Below are 24305 nucleotides of genomic sequence, written 5' to 3'. Positions count from 1 at the left end.
GGGCGGGGCCAGGCGCCGCCCGCCCCGGCGTCCCCGGCCACGCAGGTCGGAGGAGTCTCAGAGCGTGGGGAGGACGTTTCTCGTGATCAGTAAGGTCGGAAATGCTGGGGACCGTAACGATGACGGGTAAGGCGGCGCGGCGCGGCGAAGGTGAGCGCCCGGGGTTGGGTGCGTGACGCCTGAGGGACGTCACGCTGCGTGGCTGGCCGTGGCGCGCGTGGCCGAGCCTCGGACTCCGCGAAGCAGAGTTTGACTTCACCGGAGATGGCCCGGCCAACGGGCTCGTGTCGCGGCCAGAACCGTCGCCGAGTGAAGGCTGCCGAAGTTTCAAAACTTCGCGTCGCCTCAGGTGGACGTTTGACGCGGTGCTTGCGTTAGACGGGCTTTCGTAAATTTGAGGAGCCTCGCTAGGTTGTTTTCTGCACTACCAGAATATGACACGGTATCTGAAATCGAGGAGCGGAAGGAAAAGGCGGTGACTGCGTTGCTGATGCTATTTTATGCTAATCAAGCAATAAGGCAGTAAAATATCTTAAGAGCTAAACTGGAAGGAAATGCAGAAGTTAGCATCGTTTATATGTTGTAAAAATATTGGCATGAAAGAAATGAAGCTGTTGCTCTATAGCTGTTTTAATTTCAATGAAGCAAAAGCCAGAGGAGATTAACACCGCGGCGGGGGGTGGGTATACATGCATGGGTGGCAGCAGGGTCCCAGCCTGTGATACCCAAAACTCGACGCTGTGTGCACCGAATTCTGTACATCTTATTTAAGAAAGTAGTGCATGAGCTACTGCAGTGCGAGAGCTAACACTGTAAACTAATTGAGCTGTCTGCTCCTCCAAATACTATTCTCTTTTCAAAGAATTAAAATGGAAAAAACATTATCTTGCGCAGTTGGTTTTGTGCAAACTTGTGTCTTTCTCTGGGAAACAAAGTGGCATTATGAAATTTAAATAAACAAAACCCACTTTTTTTTTTCCCCCTAAAGATACCTAGTTTGCATCAGAATTTCTCTCAGATTGATGATGTATGTCTTTAGCAATCTAGGAAATCTTTTTTATTTCATTGTATTAATAATTATTTACTCGCTTATATTTTATTTACTAGAGCTAGTGAATGAATTCAACAAATAGTGGGGTTTATTCTTGCAAAATGCTTTAGCTTTACAATACATATTGACAACAAAGCCTGTAGAAGTCCGGCTCCGTTTGGAGCTGACCTGGGGGAGGACTGAACGTGATTTGAATCAGTTAGTAGGGGAGGAGATATCCTACCCCTGTTTACAATAGGGTTTTCAATAAACTTGATGTTTAATGAGCTTATCACATGCTGAGTCTTTTTCCTCAAGGGTTCTCTATTTTTTGTTTTTTATTTCCTTTTATTGTTAGTAATTAAAGGTTAAACTGTTTTTCAAAAGCAATCTCTTTATAAGGTTGCACAGTGTGATCATTTGAGGTTTTCCTTATTTAATAGTTCTTGTGGAAACTTGGTTTTTCACTGCAGCACAACTGCTTCTATAGTGCGTTTTGCAAGAACAGCATCTAGCTTGTAGTACAAATCACCGTTTCTTTGAAGGGACAGAGTACCTCTCCGTATTGGTATGCGGGAGAGTCTTAAGCTGTAGTGTCTAATTCGCGCAAGATGCAGCTACATCTCCTTTGTGGTGAGTTTGTCTGTGATGCTTGTGTTACTCTTTATGCAGTCGTTCTGATAAAGAACATTTTCAATCTGTTTTTCATTGTGCATCTTCATTAATCGTTAGGGGTTCTCAAAAACATCCCGATGTTTACTGACCTGCATTGCTTATCCTGTCCTTGTTCCTAGCGGAGCAGATTTTTTTTGTTTGTTTTTTTCCCCTCCCTCAAATACCCAAGTGCTAGTGTTGCATCTATCTTATGCTTGGTGAATACATTTTATTTTAAAAAGCGGAATCAATTCACTGAATGTGAGACAGGGACAGCATGGGTAACCATAAAATCTCATAAATATTTGTAGCATGCCGGTTTGGTTCCCAAGCGGAACAGCTGGACTGGTTTGAGAGCCATTTACTATTGTGAGTTCATTTAATGAAGAATCTTTAACTACAGTAACTGTATATCCAAGCCATGGGTAATGACCCTTCTGGTTTAAAGACAAACCAACCAACCAATTTTAGAAGAACTTCACTGTTTTTTTTATTTTTAGTGCTATTTCTTGAAACATTGAAATGAAAGAAGAAATATCTTAAAATCTTGAATGAATGAAATATATAACTTCCCTCGCTGGAATTTGAGAAGTTGGTCTCTAGGTTGGAGCAGACATGCACAGCTAAAGCAAAATCTTCTAAAAATAAAGGTTTGCAAGGAATGTTATGGCATCACAGCGGAAATGATTGTGCTTTCCTTTAAGTTAATTTCATATGAGATTATGTACAGTGTCCTTTTCTGGGGATGTTGCTTTTGCTTTCTGAAGGAGTTCTAAGTCATGGAAAATTACAGTTATTTTGCAACTTCTTCCTTTTTTTCCATTTTTAAAAATGGACACAAAAGTATGTGAGACTTTAAGACATAACTCTTCAGTTGCCACCCAAGTATGAGAGAACTGAAGAGTGAACTTAATGGTATTTGTTTCTAAACCTTTGAAAGAACAACATGGTTAGAAAGCTCATGAATTGCATGTATGCAGTGTGAAATTTAGCATGCAAAAATCTCTGTAAATCCTCCCTCGTTATTTAATTATTCTGAAAGAACTCCCTCCCCACAATTAACATGGCAAGTCAGTGCTTAGAAATAATTGAGTGAATAGAACGGGGAAGGAAGTAGTATGTGCTTTCCGTGAAAGAACTATTTGTACATTGAAGGGAAACAAATATCGTGAATAGTGGGGAAAGGAAGGAAGAATTTGTGAAATATATTGTCGAGAAGCAGCAGTGTCAGACTTTAAACCTTATAGTTAAAAAAAAAAAAAAGTTGTTAGAAGGGTAACACCTGGACATATTTCTGTGTTATTTTGTTACTGCAAAGTGGGTGGTGTGTTTGTTTGATTTATTAAACCCAACCACCTGAAACTTGTGGTTAAATGAATCAGGATTTGTGGTATAATGTCCAGTTGTCACCCTGTGCAATGAAAACCTAAAAGCACAGCTTGCCTTTTTTTTTTTTCTTTTAATTGCTAAAGTATTCAATTTCACTAATAATTCCAAATGGCTATTTTATTCTAAATAAATCTGTTCAGGGCAAGTTTTCGTAGATACTGTAATTTTGAACTGTGTTTTGTTTTCTAATTACTGCTTCTTCATCCTTATCAGTTTTTATCCTTTCTTGACTTTGTCTTTAAATGTTTCTAATAATAATTAGAAGAATTGTGTAGTTAAGGAAAAACTGCATTTAACAAATAAACGCTTGCTGTATCATGGACACTCGGTTCAAATTATTTTTTTAATTGCCTTGTCCTGTTTCTGTGTCATGTGAGTTTTAGAGCAGTAGGTGTTTTTTTACAAGTCGTATTCATAGCAAACCTAGGTACAACAGAAGCAAACGATTGTAAAATACCCCTTCAGCCTTACGGCTTTGTCATTCATTTACACTCGTGGAAACCTACTGAGAATATTGTGTATGTGACCAAAAGCACGATTTGGCCCTAAATACTTAAACGTAGAATAAATGAAAACAGCACAAAGTACTCTGGAGCCTTTGGATGGCCAGTGGAGTTTGCGAGGCGGGCGCTGGGTGTGTGTGACATCCATCTGAGAGATTGAGAATGTAGGGAATTCATGGAAAAAATCCAGCGCCGTGCTGCAAATCCTTAGGGGGAAAAGTCAACCAGCTCCAGATGTTGACATGGTTGACTGCGAGCACATGAAGTGCTGTGGATTTAACTCTTGCAGTCGGAGTGCCTTTTTTTTTTTTTTTAACTCTCTGGCAGCTACCAGGGGAGAAACACATTTTCACTTCTAGAGGCAGATGAGATGGTGGGAGCAGCTGAGTTGCACTGCCAACAGTGTCTGTCAGCCTACTAAAGGAGAAGTGTTATTTTTTCATTTCATTTTTCATGGGATGAGACAGGAGTTCAGTCATTCTGAAAATACTAATTTTCCAACATCTGATCAGTATACTTCTGATAAAACAGAAATGAATTCTTGCCTTGGACTAAGCTACCTATGAAATGGTGAAATCAAGCACTTCTGATTCCCTAAGACTGTCAATCTCATGTGTTTCTTTCATAATAAAACAAAAGACTTGCAGTTATTAAAGCACAAGCAGCACCTTGATTCAATTAAAAAGGTTTGAAAGCTTAACTGGTACGTAAGCAGTTAAAATAGAATTTCAGTGTTAGTTCTTAGCCACAGTGGACTTAAGTAGCAAAGTGAATCAATTTTATGATATCGCCTTCGATTTTTATCACCGCCTCTGGATATATTTTTACTGTATTGTTTTTCTTGACCAGCACATAGCTGGTGAAGTGCAGCCCTGCTCAGGGCAGACCTAAAGAAATTGTATTCATAGCAGTGTTTTACTAGATTTATTTTTCTTCCCCGGTAGGTATTCTGATGAGGCTCTCCTGTGTTTCTTAAAGATGCCTTCAAATTCAATGACTTAATTCAGAAAGTGCCAGTTGTCTTGCCAAAATACCTGTGGTAGTGACATACTACAGTACTCTTAACAACAATACCTTGTGTAAATAACTTCCAAATCTCTCCAAGTGGAATTAGTCACTGTTTGCTTTGCATTCAGAAGAGTGCTAACAATGTTTGGGCACCAAGAATGTCATTAATAAAAATGTCATTAAAGAATCCAACTGCTAAATATAAAGTTCAGCGTATACAGTTGACTTCTTGGGTCTTCTGTTTCTTTTGTGCCCCACTGGATATAAAAATGCTCTTTGGGGTATATCTTCTGAAAATGACTTGCATATATATTGCACTGCAGGCTTGTCACACAACAGTGGCAGCATGCAGACAGATGTCCTGAATGGCATCTCTCTCCAAAAATGCTGAGGAAGGGCATCAGAAATGCTGTTTAAAAGACTCTTCCAGGGATTTAAATGTGAAGGACGTGGACAATGTAGAGACTGGGAGCAACAGCAGCAGGTCACTTAACAGCTGACATCCAAGCTCTGTGTTACCTTGGGGATGAAATACCTTTTGGACAGGTTATATGCTATATTATTTTTTTTTTTTGTGTGTGGAATTGAAGGGTAGTGCTTGGACTAAGTCTACAAGTATACCCACCCTGTGCTATGAGGGAGTGATGGAAGTGTGACGTGTGTAGCATAGTTGCAGCTTTTCAGATTGATATTAAAAGTACATGTTCAGTCAGTTAACTTGGTTTTTTTGGTTAGTTTTTCCTTTTGCAATTTATTCAATGAAGTATTGCAAGGTAGCATGTTTGCTGGACTCATGAGGAAGACCTAATTACTGTCAGCCTGATTTAACAGTTTTGAAAGCTTATCACTGTGCCTCTAAACTCTCTTACCTATTTTTATGATTGTATTTGCTGTCTTAATACATACCCATACCTGCAGATTTTGTAATAGTTACTCAGCTCTTTTCACCTGCAAAGCATTTTACAGAGACATAGTCTTTATCTTAGGGTGTTATAAACATACCATTTTATAAATAGAATAAGCAAAAATCCTTTGAATGCTTATCATGAATATGAAGAGATGCCTTTATATATTAGTCTTGCATCTTATCTCTGACTGTGAAAATAGAATACCTCATGCATTCATATTCTATATATTCCACTCTTACAGTAATCCTGTTTACCTATAAAACCTTGAAACTCCTCTTAAGCACTAAATTTGTGTTCTAGGAATAAATTAAAAAAGCAATGCAGCCTCAACTGCAACTATAAACTTTTTACAATTTTTTTGAAACCTCAAGATTTTCAACATGGTGGTAGGCCTGCGTTCCCAGGGAGTGTTTGCAAGAGGAAAGGGGAACCCTTAGAAAGCTGTGTCTCTAGCTGCCCAACAGTTGCCTGCACGAGTCACGAGTGCCTTTTGGCTTCTCCTCCGCTCCTACTGCCTTCCAGTTCCTGATCTTTCCCACTTAGACCCAGCATTCCCCACTGGCTCTCAGCCCCATTTTTTGTTCTACCTTTATCTAAGCCATGTCAGATGGAGATGCCTATTTCTGTATGTCTAAGGGTAAGCACATTGGCATTAATGCAGGACCGAGGAAGAAGAGAAGGGAGACTCTACAGACCTTTTTTCCACCAGAGGCGTTAAAAGGTCTTGCTCATGAACAAGTTGTTATTAAATGTTAAATGATCAGTGTTTAAATTCATAGCTGGTTCAGCCACAAAAATTACTTTTAGCGTAGACAAACTGAAGAATGTATCGAAGTACCTGTTACTAAATAATTATAAAATACATGATATGTACCCTAGAGTTTGAAGAAATGCCTCTAACTTAGTGAGCTCCCATTAAGCCGTGATAAGCTTTCTGTTAAATTACATAGTTTGAAAGAAATGACAAGGAATTTATTTCTGGACCTAGGAATAAATGAACACAGATACAAAAGCGGTTCCTTGCCTTTATCCTTGTATAGTTTCAGCATACAACTACATAATGTTTGATTCATAAGACTCCAAAAATAGTAATAAAATAAGCACATCAGTTTTTCTTTAGTAACCTTTTTAAAATGAAAAGTGAGTTCAAATGTGTTATTGCTGCTTCTAGTTGTGCTAACAATCTTATTTCCCTTCCCCACGCTGCCACAGCCTGAAGTGTTCTCACAGCAAGTTATTTTTGCTCATGGAGTGTTGTGGTGTTTGCAAGAGGTATATTACCAATGCAGTAATAATCCTGGCTTCTTCAGAAAAATGTCCATTTCTTCTTAACCTGCTCCCTCACAAATTACTCAGTTTGAACATCTGTGTTTTAAAATGTTCAGGGAGCTAGGGTGTTATCAGAGATCAGACTTTTAAGTGAATTAGGACTTAACAATTGAAGTAAATAATTTTAAACCGTTAGAGAAAAACAAAAAGCTTTGCCTATGTCAACTGAGAAACAACAACCAGTAGGCTGCTGATAGTGAATATAAACAAAATTTGCCCTCTACATAGCTATTAGAAGCCGGTATACTTGTAGAATTAGTTTTGCTTATTATTTAGTTATGTTTCAGCCTTGCCTAGATTGCATTGTCTATGTGCTTATAAAGATGCAGTTCTTCCTAAAGGAGACCTAGGCAAGCAGAATCGAGGGAGCATCTAGGCTGGAAGGTACCTCTAGAGATTAGGTGGTCCAGCCCCTGCACAAAGCAGGGCCAACTGCAGAGTTAGATCCAATTTAAAGATGGACCAAATAAAAACTAAATCGCTTTGGGGAATTCAATGATGCATGTACTTTTGAAAGCTGTCTCCTGCATGCCTGTGAGCATTGAAGTAGCACATGTACAACTTAAAAGAAAGGGGCCATGCCTTCTCCCAGGATGTTGCTGTTTAACATTGATTATTTTTTTAATATTTTTTTTTATTTTATTTTGTCACCATAGCATTCCAACAAGTTTGGTCAGAGAGAAGGGCACACTCCCTCATGGCCTTGTACTTTCACCTGTTGCACAAAATCAAGGGTAAAGAACAATGTTAAACTGAAACCCTGTCAGTATCCAAGCCCAAGAATCTTCTCGTGTCTTGAACATGCTGTAGATTTTGTCTTCACATGTTGTCCTGTTTGTCATCATGCATGTTCATCGCACAGTTATTACTATTATTAAAATTCTTATCATAGGCAACAGCAGTTTTACCTGCTCATTTTTGTGTTTAAATGACAGAACTTAAAGGCTTGGTGTCCTTGTTCCTTTTCCACCTTTGCCCTCCAAAGTTACTTATTTGGGGCACGGGGAGCTTGCAGTTTTGTGCTCTAAACTGGATGTGTGCTGGCTTCTTAACTGCTGCATTTCAGGGGGTTTAATTTATATGCCAGCCTGTGAACTTAGGCAGCTCATGGCCAGAGAGCACGGATAATACTTAAATTGTCCCAGCAAGACTGAGAGGATGGTTGCTAGCGTCCTGATGGAATAACTCAAATGGTGCTCAAGAAAGAGATAAAGCAAACAAAGACTTGTGAGCAGTGGAGGGTAGGATTTTACCTGCTTGCATAGTAACGACCTCATTCATTTTAAGCAATGTGGAATTGCTGTAGATGAGGTTTCTGTCTGGCTGTAGTGGTGATGTGATGTATGGGAGAATTCCAAGATTCATGGTCTTTAAAACAAGTATGTTGTAATGTAACTGTTTTGGGGATTACAAGTTTTCAGAAAAACACGAAATTTCCCATGGGCATTTTCACATCTTACTATTCTTTTGGGACAGAGCTATAAAATGAGCTTTTCTTTTCTTGTCATCGTTTTAGGTCACACAGTTTTTTGGTTTGGTTTTTTTTTTTTTTCTTCCTTTCCTTTTCCCTCAGAGGTCTCTCTCTGCGTGGAAAGGATACTGAGCTTTGCTTCAGGAATAATTACATGTATGCTGTATATTCTTTGATTAATGATAGGATAGAAATATTTTTTTTTCCCTCACATAGTTTGCCTTAAAGTAAAAACAAAAACAAAACCAACAAAAAAACCCAATAACAAACACCAACACCTCCCCCCCCCCCCCCCCAAAAAAACCACAACACAACCCCCCACCTGCAAAAGAAGGAAAGAATGAGACAATATAAGCTTGAAAGGTACATTTGCAAGTAAACTTTGGAAAGACCCATACGCTGATATGAGGAAGGAAAGGAATTATAGTAATCTTAGAACAAAAACTGGTCCTTAAAAGAGTTAATAGCACATAGAAGAGGCACACATAATAGAACAAGTATGTTTAGGTAAGGTTGATAAAAATGAAGAAAAAAAAAAAAAGACTTATAGTGTAACATTACATTGAGAAGTAAACTAACTGGTTTTTTTTTTTATTGTTGTTTTAAACAGTTGGACAAACAGAACATTCCAGTGTAACTTTGAAGGAAGACACCGAAACTATGGAGACAAGTCCATCTGACTCAAGCACCAAGGATGGTGGAGATGCTGAGAAAGAGGATGCTCATACAGTTCAACAGTTGCCGTCTTTGGAAGAAGACGCAGAAGACCATGCATCTGAGCCACAGTCTTATGATCTGGGGTTTAAAAAGGTTTTTAAATTTGTTGGGTTCAGATTCACAGTGAAGAAGGAAAAGACGGGAAAATCGGAACCAGTTCAACTGCTTACTGTAAAAAAGGAAACACAAGTCCCTGAAGGAGCTGATGATCAAAAAGAAGTCAGCTCAGAAGAAATAGTGATGCCTGAGGATGCACTCTCTGCAGAAGACAACACCAAAGACACAATGAAAAATGAAAAAACAGAAGACGAATCTCCTCAAACACCAGAAGCAAATGAGTCAGCTGCCTTAGCCACTGATACTGCATCGCCATTAAGAAAATTTTTTACTCAGGGATGGACTGGATTTAGAAAAAAGAAGAGTTTTAGGAAACCTAAAGAAGATGAACTACAGTCTCCTACAAAAGAAGGGGAGCAAGACAAAGAGGGGGCAACATTAACAACTGAAACCAGTGAAAAGGAGGAGAAATCTGAGTTTGAGAAGCAAGATGAAGAGAGGAATGTGACAGCAGTAACTATTGAAGCACATGAGAAGGAGCAAACTGAAGGTGAAAAGCAGGAGTCAGAAAAGACTGTGGCAGCCACAGGAGTTGAAGCAAGTGAGAAGGAAGAGCTAATCAGGCATGATGAGCAGGGACAAAAGGAAGACGTAGCAGCAGCAGCAGAAAGTGTGAAGGAGAAAAAAGCTCAAGATGATCAAGAAAGGAAACTGATGGAAGTCTCAGAAGATCTTGGTGAAAAGGAAGAAAAAAATGAAGAAGGAGAGAAGGAAAGTGAGGTGACAGAAAAACCACTAAAACCAAGGTCAGGGGTATCTGTTGTCATTGATAGTGTGAATGGAGAATTGAAAACATCCTCAGAAGTCCTACCTGTGGGAGAAAAACTGGGGTCAACGGAGAAGTGTGAAGTAGATGACAGAACTGAAATACCCTCTGAAGAGAAACTTGAAGCAGGATCTTTGGCAATTGAAATTTCTAGTGAACAGCTTAAAAAATCTGAAGGAAGAGAAGAAGGAAATAAACCTGCTCCACTGGGGAAAGAAACATTTGATGAAAAAACGGAGGAAGCAGAATTGAAAATGTCACCCACAGCAGAAGGCATCACACAAGGAGAAGCTCTGGAGAGAACCACAGAGAAGAAAGCAAGCGAAGAACATGAGCCAAAACTGACTCTGGGTGCTCCTGGATTGAAGTCCTTTTCTAATTCTGAACATTCGGTTGACACAGAGGATGATCAACAGTCAATCAAACCCACTGATGAAGGACTACAGGGAAAAACTGGCATAGTTACGACTGATGCTATCAAACCAGATGAAATAACCATGGAAATAACTCCTGAAGAGGCAGCTGGAAAGAGGCCTCCAGAAGGTATCACAAATGAAGCTGAACTGCTGTCTTCTCAAGAAAAAACTAAACTACAAGGCAGCCCTTTAAAGAAACTCTTTACAGGTACTGGATTAAAAAAACTGTCTGGAAAGAAGCATAAAGGCAGAAGAGACGAATCTAAGTTAGGGGAACACGGTGAACCAACTCAGCATTTATCAGATTCCGCAGATAGCCCAGAGGAACAAAAGGGGGAGAGTTCTGCTTCTTCTCCTGAGGAGATGAATGAAATTCCTTCTTTGGAAAAATCTGTAGATGGAATGCACGTCACTGAAAATGAAGATGCTGCAATTTCAGATGTGGAGCGAAAAAGAGAAAGTGTGACACCCTGGGCTTCATTTAAAAAGATGGTGACTCCCAAGAAACGTGTCAGAAGACCTTCTGAAAGTGATAAAGAAGAAGAAACTGATAAGACAAAGAGTGTTGTAGTATCTGCAACTGAAAACGCTGTTGATGAAAATCAGGGAGAATTAAAAGAAAATGGGATGGACCAGAAATCAGAGAAGACCATGGAGGAGCCCAAAAGAAAGGTTGACACCTCTGTGTCCTGGGAAGCTTTTATATGCGTAGGTTCCTCAAAGAAGAGAGCCAGGAAATCATCATCGTCTGATGAAGAAACTGAACATAAGCTTGGTCAAGAAAGCCAAAAAATAGAAGAGTCTGGACAGAGCAAAGAAACGGCAACAGATGCAGTTCTTACTAGTTCTCAGGAGAGCGATCCAGGACAAGGGAATTCTTCCCCAGAACAAGCTGGAAGCCCATCCGAAGGTGAAGGTATTTCAACATGGGAATCATTTAAAAGGTTAGTCACTCCAAGAAGGAGATCCAAAACTAGAATGGAAGAGAGAACTGAAGACTCTGTTGTGGGATCTAGCCTGGAGCATTCAACATCGGATGGTGAGCCTGGAAGAGACGAATCGTGGGTTCCATTTAGAAAACTGATGCCTGGGCGCAGGAAGAAGAAGTCAGATGGAAAGCCAGAACCAACTCATCTTAAACAAGCAAGAGAAGACATGGCAGAAACAACTGAAGAAGATTCAGATATTCCAGCTGTTGTTCCTTTATCTGAATACGAAGCAGCAGAGCAGGAGAAAATTGAAGCCCAAAAAGTGAAAGATGCTGAAGCGATGAGAGAACAGACCTCAGTGGAAGAGAGAGCAGAAAAATTAGAGGAGACCCTAAGAATTGAACAAGCACATGAAGGGCTGGTACATGCAGTTACTGTTACTGTTGTGGAAGGGGAAAGGGCAGTTACTAGTATTGAAGAAAGGTCACCATCTTGGATATCTGCTGCTCTGACAGAGTGCATTGAGCAGGTGAGAGAAGAGGAAGAGAAAGAAACTGAGAAAACGTTTGAATCGGATGTTATTGTGGAAGAAGCGGTGGTAGCTGCTAAGACAGTGCCAGAGACAAGAAAGGATGTAAGTGACGACACCACAGCAAGTGAGCTAGAGCTAACCTCAGAAGCAGTGACAGCTCTGGAGGAGACAGCAGAAGCTTCCTGCGCTGAAGAAACAATGGCAGTGTCCCTTGCTGAGGAGACAACTGAGATGGTTTCTGCTGTTTCACAGTTAGAAACCCCAGATACTACAGAGGAAGTTACACCTGTACAAGAAGTGGAGGCCACTGAACAAAATTTGAAAGAATTAGACAAACAGACGCAAAAAGTTCTTCATGAAGTTGCTGAAAGAGTAAAGTCAGCAGATGTAGCGCAGCTGGTTAGTGAAAGAACCATGACAGCAACTATAATTACAACAGTACAAGGAATGGAGTCAGAAGTGAAAGATGATGCTAAAGATGGGAACGTCGTAGGCCAGGAAACTGTTCTGCTTGAACAGTCCTTGGAAAAAGGAGAACACACGGAGGATGGTCTCCAGCCCCAGGGAAGTGCAGGGAGTGTTCAAGGCCAAAATGGAGTTGAAGAGAGTGTTCTACATGAAGGTTCAGAGAGAAGTGAAATATCTGCTGCAATAAAAGAAAGCACAGAAGGATGTGAAAATGTGGGTGTATTGAGAGATGAAAGCCAGGGGCAGACATGTGAAGAAGCAGTTGTAGAAGACCATGAAGAAATACCTGATGTGCAGAAGACAGTAGAGGAACCTTCATCACACGACAGAGAGTTTCACAGCATCAAAGCAGTGACTCCCAAGGAAGAGCCGTTTGCAAAGCAGGAGCCTTCAGAACAAGAGAAATTGCCCGCAACGGAGTTGACAGTAGATGAGACAAGAGATGAACCCAAACCAGAAGTACAGATTGCAGTAAGTATTACATATAACATAAAGGTTGATTTGTCAAAGAAAAAAACCAGCAAGTTTTAGATATTATACCTAATTTAGAACCAGGTTGTGGCAATGTTACTGTTGAGAAGCTTTCTTGTGCAGCCTAAGGCAACTGAAGTTCATTTCCAGTGAGACACAGACACAGATGTCCAGGCACAGCAGCCACTGAGGCTTCTGTGCAGAGTGAGGGGGATGCAATTCCTACAGAAATGGAGTGGGAGATGGTGTGCATGGATCCGAAGGCGCTGAAACAATTGCCATTGTGGCGCCAGCACAGTGCTATGTGACTGAAGATATTGTATGAACACCTGAGATACATATGTGATCCATATGGTACCATACATAGTGGATGGTATCTTCAGTTTTAGGCAGAGATACAATTGTAGCTGAGGTGCCTCTGCAAAGGAAAAAAAGGAAATGACACCACTGTCTCCAGCTTTAAACATGCAGGATTCCCTACCCCCCCCCATCTTCCTGGCTTAGTCTTTGTTTCAAGTGCTGTCCGCTGTCCCTTGCTTTAGACTGCCCTTTATTTAATGAGCTGTGTGTCCTGAGAAGCTGAACACAAACTGGGATCTTGGTGACCCACTAGTCTGAGTGTCATCACCTCACGCTCTTCCCATAACCCTCCTCCTTTTGGTCATTCCTTCTGGTGCTTTTTTACCCAGGACATTCCTGATGAGTCCCTGCTCATACCCTTTTTCACAGGTCTGTTGCAATTCTCCACAGGTGCAGGACAAGACAGAGGATGAAACTTTGTCCTTGGGGCTTACAGCTGAAGAGCCTGTGCAGCTTGAAGGAGAGGGCAAAACTCTTACTGTGGGACCAGAGTGCACAGAAGCAGTTGTCACTGTGGTCCCTGTTAAACCTGAAAGACAACATGAAATTCCTGACTTAGAAGAGCAAGCTTGTACTGAAGGAGTTCCTAGTGGGGCACGTGCCCACAGAGAGGAAGAGGAAGATGATGCTGTGCTCCTTGGAGTAAAAAGCACAGAAGTCACTGTTACTGAGGTTCCACTGCAGAATGAGGTTAAAATCTCTGCCCTTCCTTCAGAAAAAATTGGCTCAGAAGGAGCAGCAGATGCTGAGCAGAGTGTGAGGGATGGGGCTGGCAAGCACATTACAGCAAAAGATTCTGTGCCCATCCTAGAGCCACCATGCAGAGAAAAACCAACTGAACCCCCCTGTCAGAGTGATGAAACTGAAGGTGGCAAAATGGAAGATGCTATGCTTGAAACCGAAACACACTTAGAGAGTGATACCACTGTCACTGAGGCTCCCACGCAGATTGAACCAGACAGCTTATCTAATTTAGCATCAACGTGCCCAGATATCACTGAAAATGGAAGCACTGTCCTCGCTGACATAAGCCCTGAGAAATGTGAAACACCAAGCAGCTTAGCTGAAGAAGAGACTGTGGAGAAAGAACAAGAACTTGTAGAAACCTCAAACTGTCAAGACTTTCAGAAAGAAGATAACAAAAATGAGCAATTGATGGCAAGGGCCAAAGAAGTAGTTGAATCTGGAAAATGGGAAGCTGTGAGAGGTGATGAATGTTCAACTGCTGTCCAGCAAGAAGTTTTAACTGTGCGAGAGGAAGGCTCTGACTCAGCCCTCCTACAAGCTGAAAGCTTGGAGGCTCTGAAAATGCCTGTGCCTGTAGCAGCTGTAGCAGTTGAAGACCATGTAATGGCAGAAACCGTAACGCCTGCAGACACGACAGCCAAAACTTTACAGCCCTTGGCAACCACACCGGAGCAAATGGCTTCTCAAGAGGTTCCAGTTACTACTGTTGACCCTTCAGGCAGTGGGACTGCAGAGCTTGGTAGTGCAGAAGCACCTGAGTCTCAGGTACCTCCTGCTTCCATGAATGGAGTATCAGAGGAGCAAGAGAGGCCCCAGAGTGCAGGGCAACCTGAACAAAATGGTATTCCTCTAAGTGACAGTCTGTCTCTCACCCACACGGAATTTGAGGAGGATGTTGTTCAGTCTGTGACTATAGAGTCCCAGAGTACGAAAATTGTATTGAATGCCATCCAGACGGCTGTTCACAAACTTGCAGAAACAGAAGAGTCAGCTGTCTTTGAGTCAGAGCAGCGCATTAAGTCCATAGGGAAAAGCCCATCAGATACAAATGTACCTGAACTTCTGGAAAGTATGCAGGTGGATCATCAACTTCCAGTAAAAGAGGAAGAGATAGGGAGTAAAGAACAAGAGCTTCAGCAATCAGGAATAGTGAAAACTGCTACCTTAACAAAGTCTGCAGAAATTCATGCAAGTGTAGAAAAACCAAAAGATAGGCTGTTAACTTCTGAGATGCTGAAAGATGGACAAAGTCAGAATTCTTTAACAATTGTGACTAGCCCTGAAGATGTTTCAAGGGAAAGTGTGGGACTTCAGAAATCAACACTAGAACTAAGTACTTCAGAAGATTCAACCAAAGACCCCCTAGACATACACCCACCAAAATTAAGGGAAAAAGAGGTTGGGCAGATTATGGAAATCCCAGACCAGCATACAGGTCAGCAAACATGCAGAGAAAGTGAGGAAGAACAACATCACCTGCCAGTGGAAGATGGGAAAACACAGACATGGGAGGATGACAGTTGCAAAGAAGGAACATCTTGTGATAGTCCACAAAGTCAGAACTCAGTGGCTCCTGAGGCCTTGAATGTAAGTAGCTTTTTTAGCCAGCAATTTCTTTCTTTTTCCAAAATAGTTTTGGGGGTGTCTAAAACTGTTGTGCCTCTAATTTTTTTTTATTCTGGTGAAAGGCAACTACTCCCTGGTATAACCAACAGGCCACAGATTTTTTTTTTTTTTTTCTTTGTCATTTTACTGCCTCTCTCTCTGGCTACTCAACACCTTATTTCTTTTCTGTACAGCTACCCTCACTTTAATGGCCTTTGACTTGGCCTGTCGTTCAGGGTGATATTTCTGGGAGGTAAAAAATGTACTTTCCAGTTTTCCTAGATACACAGTGATATGACATGTGTGTTAATGTATAAGATTTAATCCACAAACATGCTTCTTCTCCAACAAAGCTCTTTTTAAAATCTTAAAGGATGTGAGTGAATCCTAAAGGATGTGAGTGTTGCCTTCCCTGGTAAACCTGAAGTGCCTCATGTACCAAAGCTCTCTGCACCTCAGTGAAATCTGAATCAGAAATTATAGGTACAGTCTCTCCCTAGGATGTTTGCTGCACTTGCTTCACTAAGTCATGAGACCTTTATCTTCAAGAACTGCTTGGGAAAATAAGAGATTCTTGAGAGAGTAAGTTGTCGTTAATAAAGCTTTTTTACTGTTGTCTTTCTTTCAGATGTGCTAAGCATCCATGTGGCATTTGGAGAGATGCCAGTCCTAGAGAACAACTGACAATCCTGTGACAGAACCAGGAGCTTTATTCACTACCCTTTATTCTCGGATGTTAACATCTGCTCTTTTGAAGACCTCACCTTTTTTGTCATTTCTATTAAAAAAACAATGCCTTTAACATTGGCTATATCCACACGTGTTCCATTTGAAGGTCATTTGCCTCTGCCCAAAATATACCATTTAGACTGGAGATGCACAACTGAGCGAATGGACAGACCACTAAAATTTGTGCCACAGTTATTGCTGTCCCCTCACTTAATGTGTGTCCTGTCTGTCCCATCTCCTTGAATCCCTTCACTGATCCCTGAACGCCCCTCCTGTCTTTTTGCAGTCTCCCTTACCCCCCACATCTTCCGTAGCTGCCTTCATTTGACCTATGAGTGGCTGTAGATGCTGCTAGAATTGTGTGTGAGGGGGAAGAGGAGGGCTAACTGATGGGAACACATGAGACTTCTGGCTGAGTAGCAGATGTGTCTTTATCAAACAGCAGGAACTGGATCACGCACAAATTCTTGAACACGATGCTCAAGATTGTTGCCTTTCGGTCCCATTCAGGTATCTCTATCCATCCTTCAGTTGTATTTGTGCAGGCCTGATTTAGTCAGAAATTACTTCCACAGTGTAGCTTGCAAGGAGATTGAGAATACCCTTCTTCTGTTGTTCCAGACTTCAGGTCTCAGGACCGGACTGTAATGTGTTGAATATTTATATGTATGTCTTAAACCCAGTTCTGATTTTAATGTAGAGCTATAATACTTCTGTACTATTTAGGCATACCCTTAAATGAATTTTGTAGAGTAGCCTGGAGAGGAAATTGATACCATTGGAGCGGAAATTGATAACATGTGGTTTCCTATTTATTGTTCCAGGTTTTTCCCCTTGTAAAATCTCTCAAAAACTTGGCTGTCTTGCTTTGAATATTTATATGTGTATCCTAAACCCAGTTCTGATTTTAATGTAGAGCTATGGTATTTCTAAAGACAAAAGGAGAGCCCTGACCTGTGTCAGATCCACCAATCACTTCTACTTGCAGTCCTCCCTGGTTTCTGAGAACCCTCCAGACTTACCATTTTACTGTCGTCTTGCTCGTGTAGCAACCCCAGTGGTACCACAACCCTCAAATCACACCCTTCTCATTCCAGAGTCTGCTCATTTCTGGTCGCTGCCCCTCTAACCCCAAGCCTTTCCCCACACCTACACCATCTAACATCCTTCCTGCATACAAGCTTCCTCCTTTCCCAACCCCTGCCTGAACCTCTTTCCCACCACAGCATTTCCTGATATCCTCCCCGCTCCTATTGATTCCCTGTCTTCCCTGAGGGGGGGAGTAGGAAGGAGGGTAAGGTCTTGGTGATGAATTCTGCCTTGGAGTGCAAAAAGCTGATGAGACCTTTGGGGTGCTGAGATCTTAAAAGCCTTCATGTAAGGTGGATTGGACTGACAACAGCTGTAGACCAGAATGAGCAGAGTGATTTAAAGATGGAAAGAAGCCCCAAGACCTAGAGTCCTGGGATGCCTGTCCCCAACAGGAGTTGGTCCTCTCTTTTGTTGTTTACATTAAAATCAAACATGGGGTACAAGTCAGTACTTTCAGCTCTGATTTCTAAAGTGAAGGTTACAGATCGCACTTTGTGAAACTGATGCCCATCAAGTTGAACAATAGCTCACTATCCTACCTGTATAGTAATTTATTTTAAAATCAACTTTTAGTGTACAAATGCTCTTGTTATGGCAAGTGCTTGCCTCTCCTTGAGGCTGCACGTACAGCAAGCAATGTGACTGATTGCACTGGTGTGATTGCACCATCTGGTGCTGCCCTATGTGGAAGCATCAAAAGATTTTTCCTTACCTCAGAGCAAATTATATAAATATTTAAAGCCGAACAATGTGGTTTCAAACAATCCGGTCTATCTCTGTCCATCATTAGCGGCAGCTTTCCCCCTTAGCTTTGGGCAATTCCAACAACCTTGGTTGGTTTCCACAGGTTTAAGTTGGCTTGCAAGTTAATCATGCTCTTAACAACACCTTACAAGTGCAAACTTGGCTGAATTTGTACAAATTGTATACCTATGTACGTTAAGCCATATTGCAATAACTACAGCAGGTAAAATGAAATAACAGTAGCATGACCTGTGTAATCCCGATTCTTATGTTTGTAGCTCCAAAGCTGTTAATAATATGTAAAGTTAATTCTTGTCTGAACCTCATTTAAATAAAGCTAGCTTTACCACAATGTAAATTGTCTGTTGGTAGTAATTGGACAGGCAAGTGCTTTAACTTGCCTGTTTTCTCCATTAATCCAGGGCCTAGGTAAGCAATGCAACAAACTTAACTATAAAACAAATGCAAAAGCTTCTTCTTATAACTGACAGCTAAAACATTACTGCACCTGAAACCACGCTAATGGTGCAAGGAGCATGCCTCCACATAAAGATACTACTTTGTTCCGGCGTATTGCTTTGGCCTCTGAAACTCTCATTTGAGACTGTGACTTCTGGCTTGTGCTTAAAAGCTTGAAGCTTTCTCCAATCCAATGTATTGGGTTACTAAATTTGATTTTGTGTTTTTAAGGTAGATTTTCATTGATTAAATAAAATACAACTACAACTTTGTTCTAACGTGTGTATGTGGTGTTTTTTTCAGCTTGCTTAGTGTAAATTATTTTCTGATGGTTGCTTCATCTTCAGAGAGTTTGATTTGCTCCTGACAATTCATTTGTTGTTTACTGATGTTCAGCTTTTGATGTGAATTAGAGGAGCTAATTACAGAATTAAACTGCAAGTTGGTTTTAAGTTTCTATAAAATATGCATACTTCAGAAGACTGTGAAGAAAAAAACCCCTCCATTAAATTCAAGGTAGATAACAGTATTCAGTGAGCCAGAATGAAAAATTAGTAAGTCATGTGCCTTGCTGGTGTAACTGAAGTATAAAAAAAACCCAAAAAGCAACACCATGAATGTCCACAAAAAAATTTGGCATAGAGTAGTAGGTTAAGGACCTTAGGCCCATAACTGATTTCTTTAGGCTGCCCCACTTCTGCGTAGCTGGGGTGTATTCCTCATGGCACTGAAAATCCAGAGGTGCTTGTGATTTATGTTCACAGACCTTGGACTTCAGACATGAAATTTTTCCAGCTATGTTCTATGGCTAAGGATGTTGAGCAGCATTTGTATCTCAAAAGACTTGCATAGATTCACATCTGAACTCATTTTGTAAAGCTATATGTTTACCTTCCTATCTCAGCTAAGATGCTAAATCCAGTATCTGCAAATACTTACCTGCACTGGTCACAGAAAACGCAGGGATGTTGAAACTGCAGGATGCCGGTCCCTCTTCCTGCTTTCATATTGCATCAGGGGGCTCATACTGCAGGCACCTGATCTCACTGTCCGGCTCTGGCACCTGGGGGTGTAGATCAAACCAGCATCTCCCACTACGGTTTGTGCTGAGGGCACACAATCTCTGCCAGGCCTTTTGCAAGGTTTATGCATTTATACTACCCTGTTACTGGTTAGCAGGAAGTCCCCGAACAGGCATTATAGCAGGGATTGGAGACGAAGCCTTTTGCATTCCAGGAAGGTTTGTGTGCTGTTTTCTCTTTTGTAAGGCTGTTTTATTGGCAATAGCTCAAGTATCCTGCCTATTAGCTCAAGCTATGGAAGGGGATCTGGCTTTCCCATTCAGATCCAGAGCATATGGGAGGCAGCTGTGCTCGTTGAGGAACCTGCACAGCTTGGATACAGCAAGTGCCTGGGGATGGGCAGGCGGCTTGCCAAAAGCACAGAGGATTCCTGAGATGGTCGTGTCTGGATGCCGAACGCTGGATGTTTGACATTCACGCTGTCACATGGGAGTGGAGCAGGCCTCAGGAGGCTGATGGCCGTGCAAGGAAGGATGTGGTTTGGAATGAGGAGCAATGTGGAGCAGAAGGCCAGTGGGATTGGCAGCACAGGGTTTGCAGTCCTGTTTTGGGGGAGATGGATGAGATGTGGTAAAAGAGGGTGAACATTTTAAGATGCTGCTACCAAGATGGAAGCTTAGCCATCACAATACTAATTTAAGGCTGATGTAATTTCTAGTTGGACATTAAATTTAGTCTTTCCAAAAGTAAGAATGAAAGCTAAGGGTGTAGTTAAGGCCTGTGTCTGTTCTGCTCCAACATCCTTTTGAAAAAAATAGTGTCAACTCTTTAAAATAGGAAGAACAGTTTTAAGAAGTGTCTCCTATTCTTTCTTGAAAATGACATCTGTTTCCAGAGCTTGAGAAACTCGCATATCTCAGTTCTTAGTGCAACAACTGATGATATGATGAAGTGAGGAAAGCAGAAGTCCAATACTCCATGGGAGCTGCTTCCTGGGGATGGTCTCTGTGTAAAGTCCTGTGGCACCTTGACCCTGCCCCCATCATCTAGCTTACAGATATGTCTCTGTCCCTCCTACAAAGGCACCAGACTAGAAAGAATAACCAGCAAGATGCCTTTTCCTCTAAGCAGCTAGACAAGAGGGAATTGTAAAAAATGGCAAGGCATTTACAAGCCAGCCGCTGTCCTGGAAGGCAGACATCCCAAGAAGCCTTCAGGAAGCAGCCTGACAGCAATTCCTGCCTCCTCCCCGGTGCAACTGTCCCCTTGTCACGGTCTTCTCTGGCCCCTTGGCCTTGCAGTGCTACAGCCTCCTCTCCCCTGCTTGAGCTGTCTGTCTCTCTGCTTAGCAAGCAGGTTCCTTGTGAACTTTTAAACTCATTTCTAGTTTTTCAGCAGTCTCAGGGTCAGTGTGACATAGTCAGAGGTGCCTGTCATTTCCCACAGAAATGTCTGTATGAAGCGGAAAACCTGACGCACAACCGCCTGTACTAACACTTCTCCCTTTCACCTTTCCAGTGGTAGCCATGAGGCTCACAGACTAAAGACAGAGAGAGGTGATGCTCAGCCAGTATTTGAGAGTAGTTGCCCGGGTAGTGCATGCCCAGGGCTTCAGGGTGCCCAGATCCAAGGCAAGCCAGGGTTCTGGGCCACCTCCGCTCCATACAGCGTCAGGAACGAGTGTGAGTTTTGCACACTTGTAATCACCTCTTGTGCCTGCTGAGGCCCTCTGGCAAGATATCAAAGGAGGAGAGGAGGTTGACCGCGGGATTTGAATTTCACTTGCTTTTGTAGTTGAAGAGGTGGCCCAAAAAAGTAAAGCTTTCAAGGCTGGCTCACTAAAGCAAAGGAGGCTGGAGGCTTAATTACAGCTCTGAGGGCAGGCTGTGCTTGGGGAAGATAGAGCAAGGGGGAAGCGTCGGCCAAACTGTTTGAGATGCTGACTGGCAAGGTAACCTTCCCACAGTCCCTGGTGGCAGTGTGGGTGTTTGCTCAGAGGAAACTTTTCTTAGCCAAAATACATCTGGGTTTTTTTTTTATCTCCCAGATGGTGTTTTCACTAGCATTTCATGAGAGCAATTAAGAATTACAGAGACAAGTATGACCTGCCCATTATTCTCAAGCTGATACGAACTCTTCTAAACTAGAATATTTGCTGAACAATCTTGAAAATAGCATTATTCTCTTTGGCATAAGTTTCCCTGCTGGGGAAATGCTTTTATTGGATTTTTGCATAATCCGTCTTGATCCTGCAATTGGATTCAGGCTCATACATCCTCTCTCCTCCCCACAGTAGAGCCAGTTAATGCCTTGCAGATGCAGGGCAGGAACCTGCATCAGTATGAGTGGTGTGGCAAAGGCTGGGTGTATTGCTTACAGTTCTTCATACAAAAGTATATTTAATTTAAAAAAAAACAGAGAAACCCTTTAAGCCAGTATTGATAGGTAGAAGTAGGCTCATATTCACTGTGGCAGCATATTGACTATGCTGAAGTTACTGTTTTGTTTTCTTTCACTCATAACCAATAGCTGCTCATGGAAAGAACAGATACAATATTTCTTTCTGTAATCATTTCTTGATGTGTCTCAAGGGTCTGGACATTCCTGTTATGTATTAGTTATTTATTTTTCCAATAAAAGAGACATCATGTTTTGTTTTAGCTTTTCTATTAAGAGCTTGGGTCACTGGGGAGCATCAAACCTTACAATCTAAGCAGTAGAGATGATTTTGCTTAAAACCTCAAACACTCCTATTTTTGGTTGTGCCTAATGTACAGGAGCACAGTGATGATGTGCTATGGCAAACCAACCTGTTATACTTCTATATCATACTGTAGAAACAAGGAACCTTGGCACATCACTGAAAAATAATGTAATGCCTCTTGAATTTTGAGCTGTAAACTATGTTTAAGGTATTTATTAATTGTCCCCATTGAGTGGCAAGGTACAACCAGCAGGAAAGTGGCAGTGAGTGGTACTGACAACAAGCAGGGAAGCAGAAGAGCACAGCTGGAGAACTGCAGGAGCAGGGACAAACATGCATCAAGGGATGTAAGATTGCTGTTACTGGAACCAAAACTGTTTTTTATGACAAACTTGGCATTAGAAGAAAATCAGAGAGGCTCCACAATCTGTTGCAAAACCAGAAAAAGATTGAAATGAGTTGAAAAAAAGTGAGTGCTTTTATTGAACGTTAATTTGCGACCTGTTTGCGGCAACACAAGAAAGTAAAACAGCTCATCCAGAGCAGCTGGGGGAAGCAGGATGGCATGCAAAAAATGAGAGCTTCCTGGGGCTGCAGACCCCACTCTGCACAGATGAGTGGGAAATGGAAGTGGTAAGGTGGGATCTTGTTTCTTTATTCCCTACCTTTTGTCCTGTAGCCAGGAAATACACTGTACTGGCTACGGAGCTTACGTTTTATGTGCTGGACTCTTACACTCTCTGTCCTCAAGCTAACTGCATTTTAACCCAATATACTTTTCCAGAACTTGAGCCTGCTGTGACCATAGGCTGCTCCTCCAGGCAGAAATGTTCTGAACCACTCATTGCTATGCGCAAGCCCCCATCATTAAAAAAACCCCACACCCACCTCCCCAAAACCCCACACAAAACAAAACAAAACAAAAAAACCCTGACAAACATAAACAACAGAAACCCCAAATGAAGTGAGTTCTATTTGTACACAGTGGAGAGAAAACTAGCTTTGTAACAAATAAAGAAGTCCACAAATAAACACTTCACTGCAGCAGATAAAGGCTTTATGGCCACAGTGGCATCTCTATGATGACGTCCTTTTTAAAGAACTTGTTCATACATACATATGAACATTTGAAGTAAGAATACCTTCACTTTAAAGATAAGTTCCTATCTTTAAAGTAACACTTAGCAATGAACCAAAGATGCTGTGAAGCTAGTGCTTTCCCTTTCTGCAGGAGGAAAGGGGGGGGTAAGATTTTTTAAAATTTGCCAAAACCAAAAAATATGGAAGTATCTGGACAATTAATTATGATCTGTGAAATGTAACGTTCAATGTAGCTCAGTTTCCCTCTCAATTACCTATCTTCTTAATAGAAAGGGAGACACCAAAACGATCTAACTGGCTCCTACTCTAGATAAAAGACACAGACCAAAGTTTAGAAGGTTATGTTTGAATTTTAAATGAAATAGACTGAAATATTAATGATTCTTCAGCTCAGAAGAGCTTAAAATAGACTGTTGCATGAGCACTGATGAGGTTAGCCTGTTTTAATGTTCCAGCGAAAAATCTACACTTCTTTTTGATTCTGTTGTGAACTTGAAATGTAAAAAAACTATGGGAACAGTGTCCCTAAAGGGAGAAGATACTCTGTTTTTTTAAGCAGAGAAAAATTAAATAGAGGGGGTAGTAGTGCTGATGCTTGGAGAATTCCCATTTCTCACCCCCCCCTTGGAAGGCAGCACTCTGGGCTGGAGGAGCAACTGGACATTTGTGTACTCTGTGTGTGTGCATATGTGTACACTCCCACTGGCAGGACATGCTCAGGTTCTCTCTCCTCTCTGGACCTGGGGACAGGGAACTGCAGCGGCCACACTGAAGCCCAGTTACTTCCCCTTGGCCTTGCGCTTCCCTGGCGTAGCTGGCACACAGCGTGCAGGGAAGTGCTGGTGTTTCCGCCCCACTGAAGTTTCTCTGCCACCTGCTGAGCAGCTCATGGCTCGTGGCAGCGCTGCCAACAGAGTGTGAGGGACACAAAACACCCCCTTGAGGCTCATTTCCCCTTCCCGACCTCTTTTCCTCACTCAGGGCCAGGGGGACCTGTCACGCCTGGACATCCTAGGGGCTGCTCACCGAGGACG

General features: G+C 41.8%; 1 protein-coding gene across 1 annotated transcript; it reads left to right on the top strand.

Moving 5' to 3' along the window:
* The first annotated feature begins 101 nt into the window (after window positions 1–101).
* On the top strand, window positions 102–16943 carry AKAP12 (A kinase (PRKA) anchor protein 12). Its single transcript, XM_010581898.1, has 4 exons — window positions 102–126; window positions 8903–12708; window positions 13459–15402; window positions 16049–16943. Exons 1-4 carry the CDS (start codon window positions 102–104, stop codon window positions 16055–16057), a joined length of 5784 nt encoding a protein of 1927 aa, XP_010580200.1. The 3' UTR covers window positions 16058–16943.
* Window positions 16944–24305: the final 7362 nt, after the last annotated feature.

This window comes from Haliaeetus leucocephalus, unplaced genomic scaffold (genome assembly GCF_000737465.1).
Source record: "Haliaeetus leucocephalus isolate CR32 unplaced genomic scaffold, Haliaeetus_leucocephalus-4.0 Scaffold819, whole genome shotgun sequence".
Lineage (NCBI taxonomy): Eukaryota > Metazoa > Chordata > Aves > Accipitriformes > Accipitridae > Haliaeetus > Haliaeetus leucocephalus.
The sequence above is the reverse complement of the archived record's forward strand: the minus strand, read 5'-3'. Positions and strand labels throughout refer to the sequence as shown.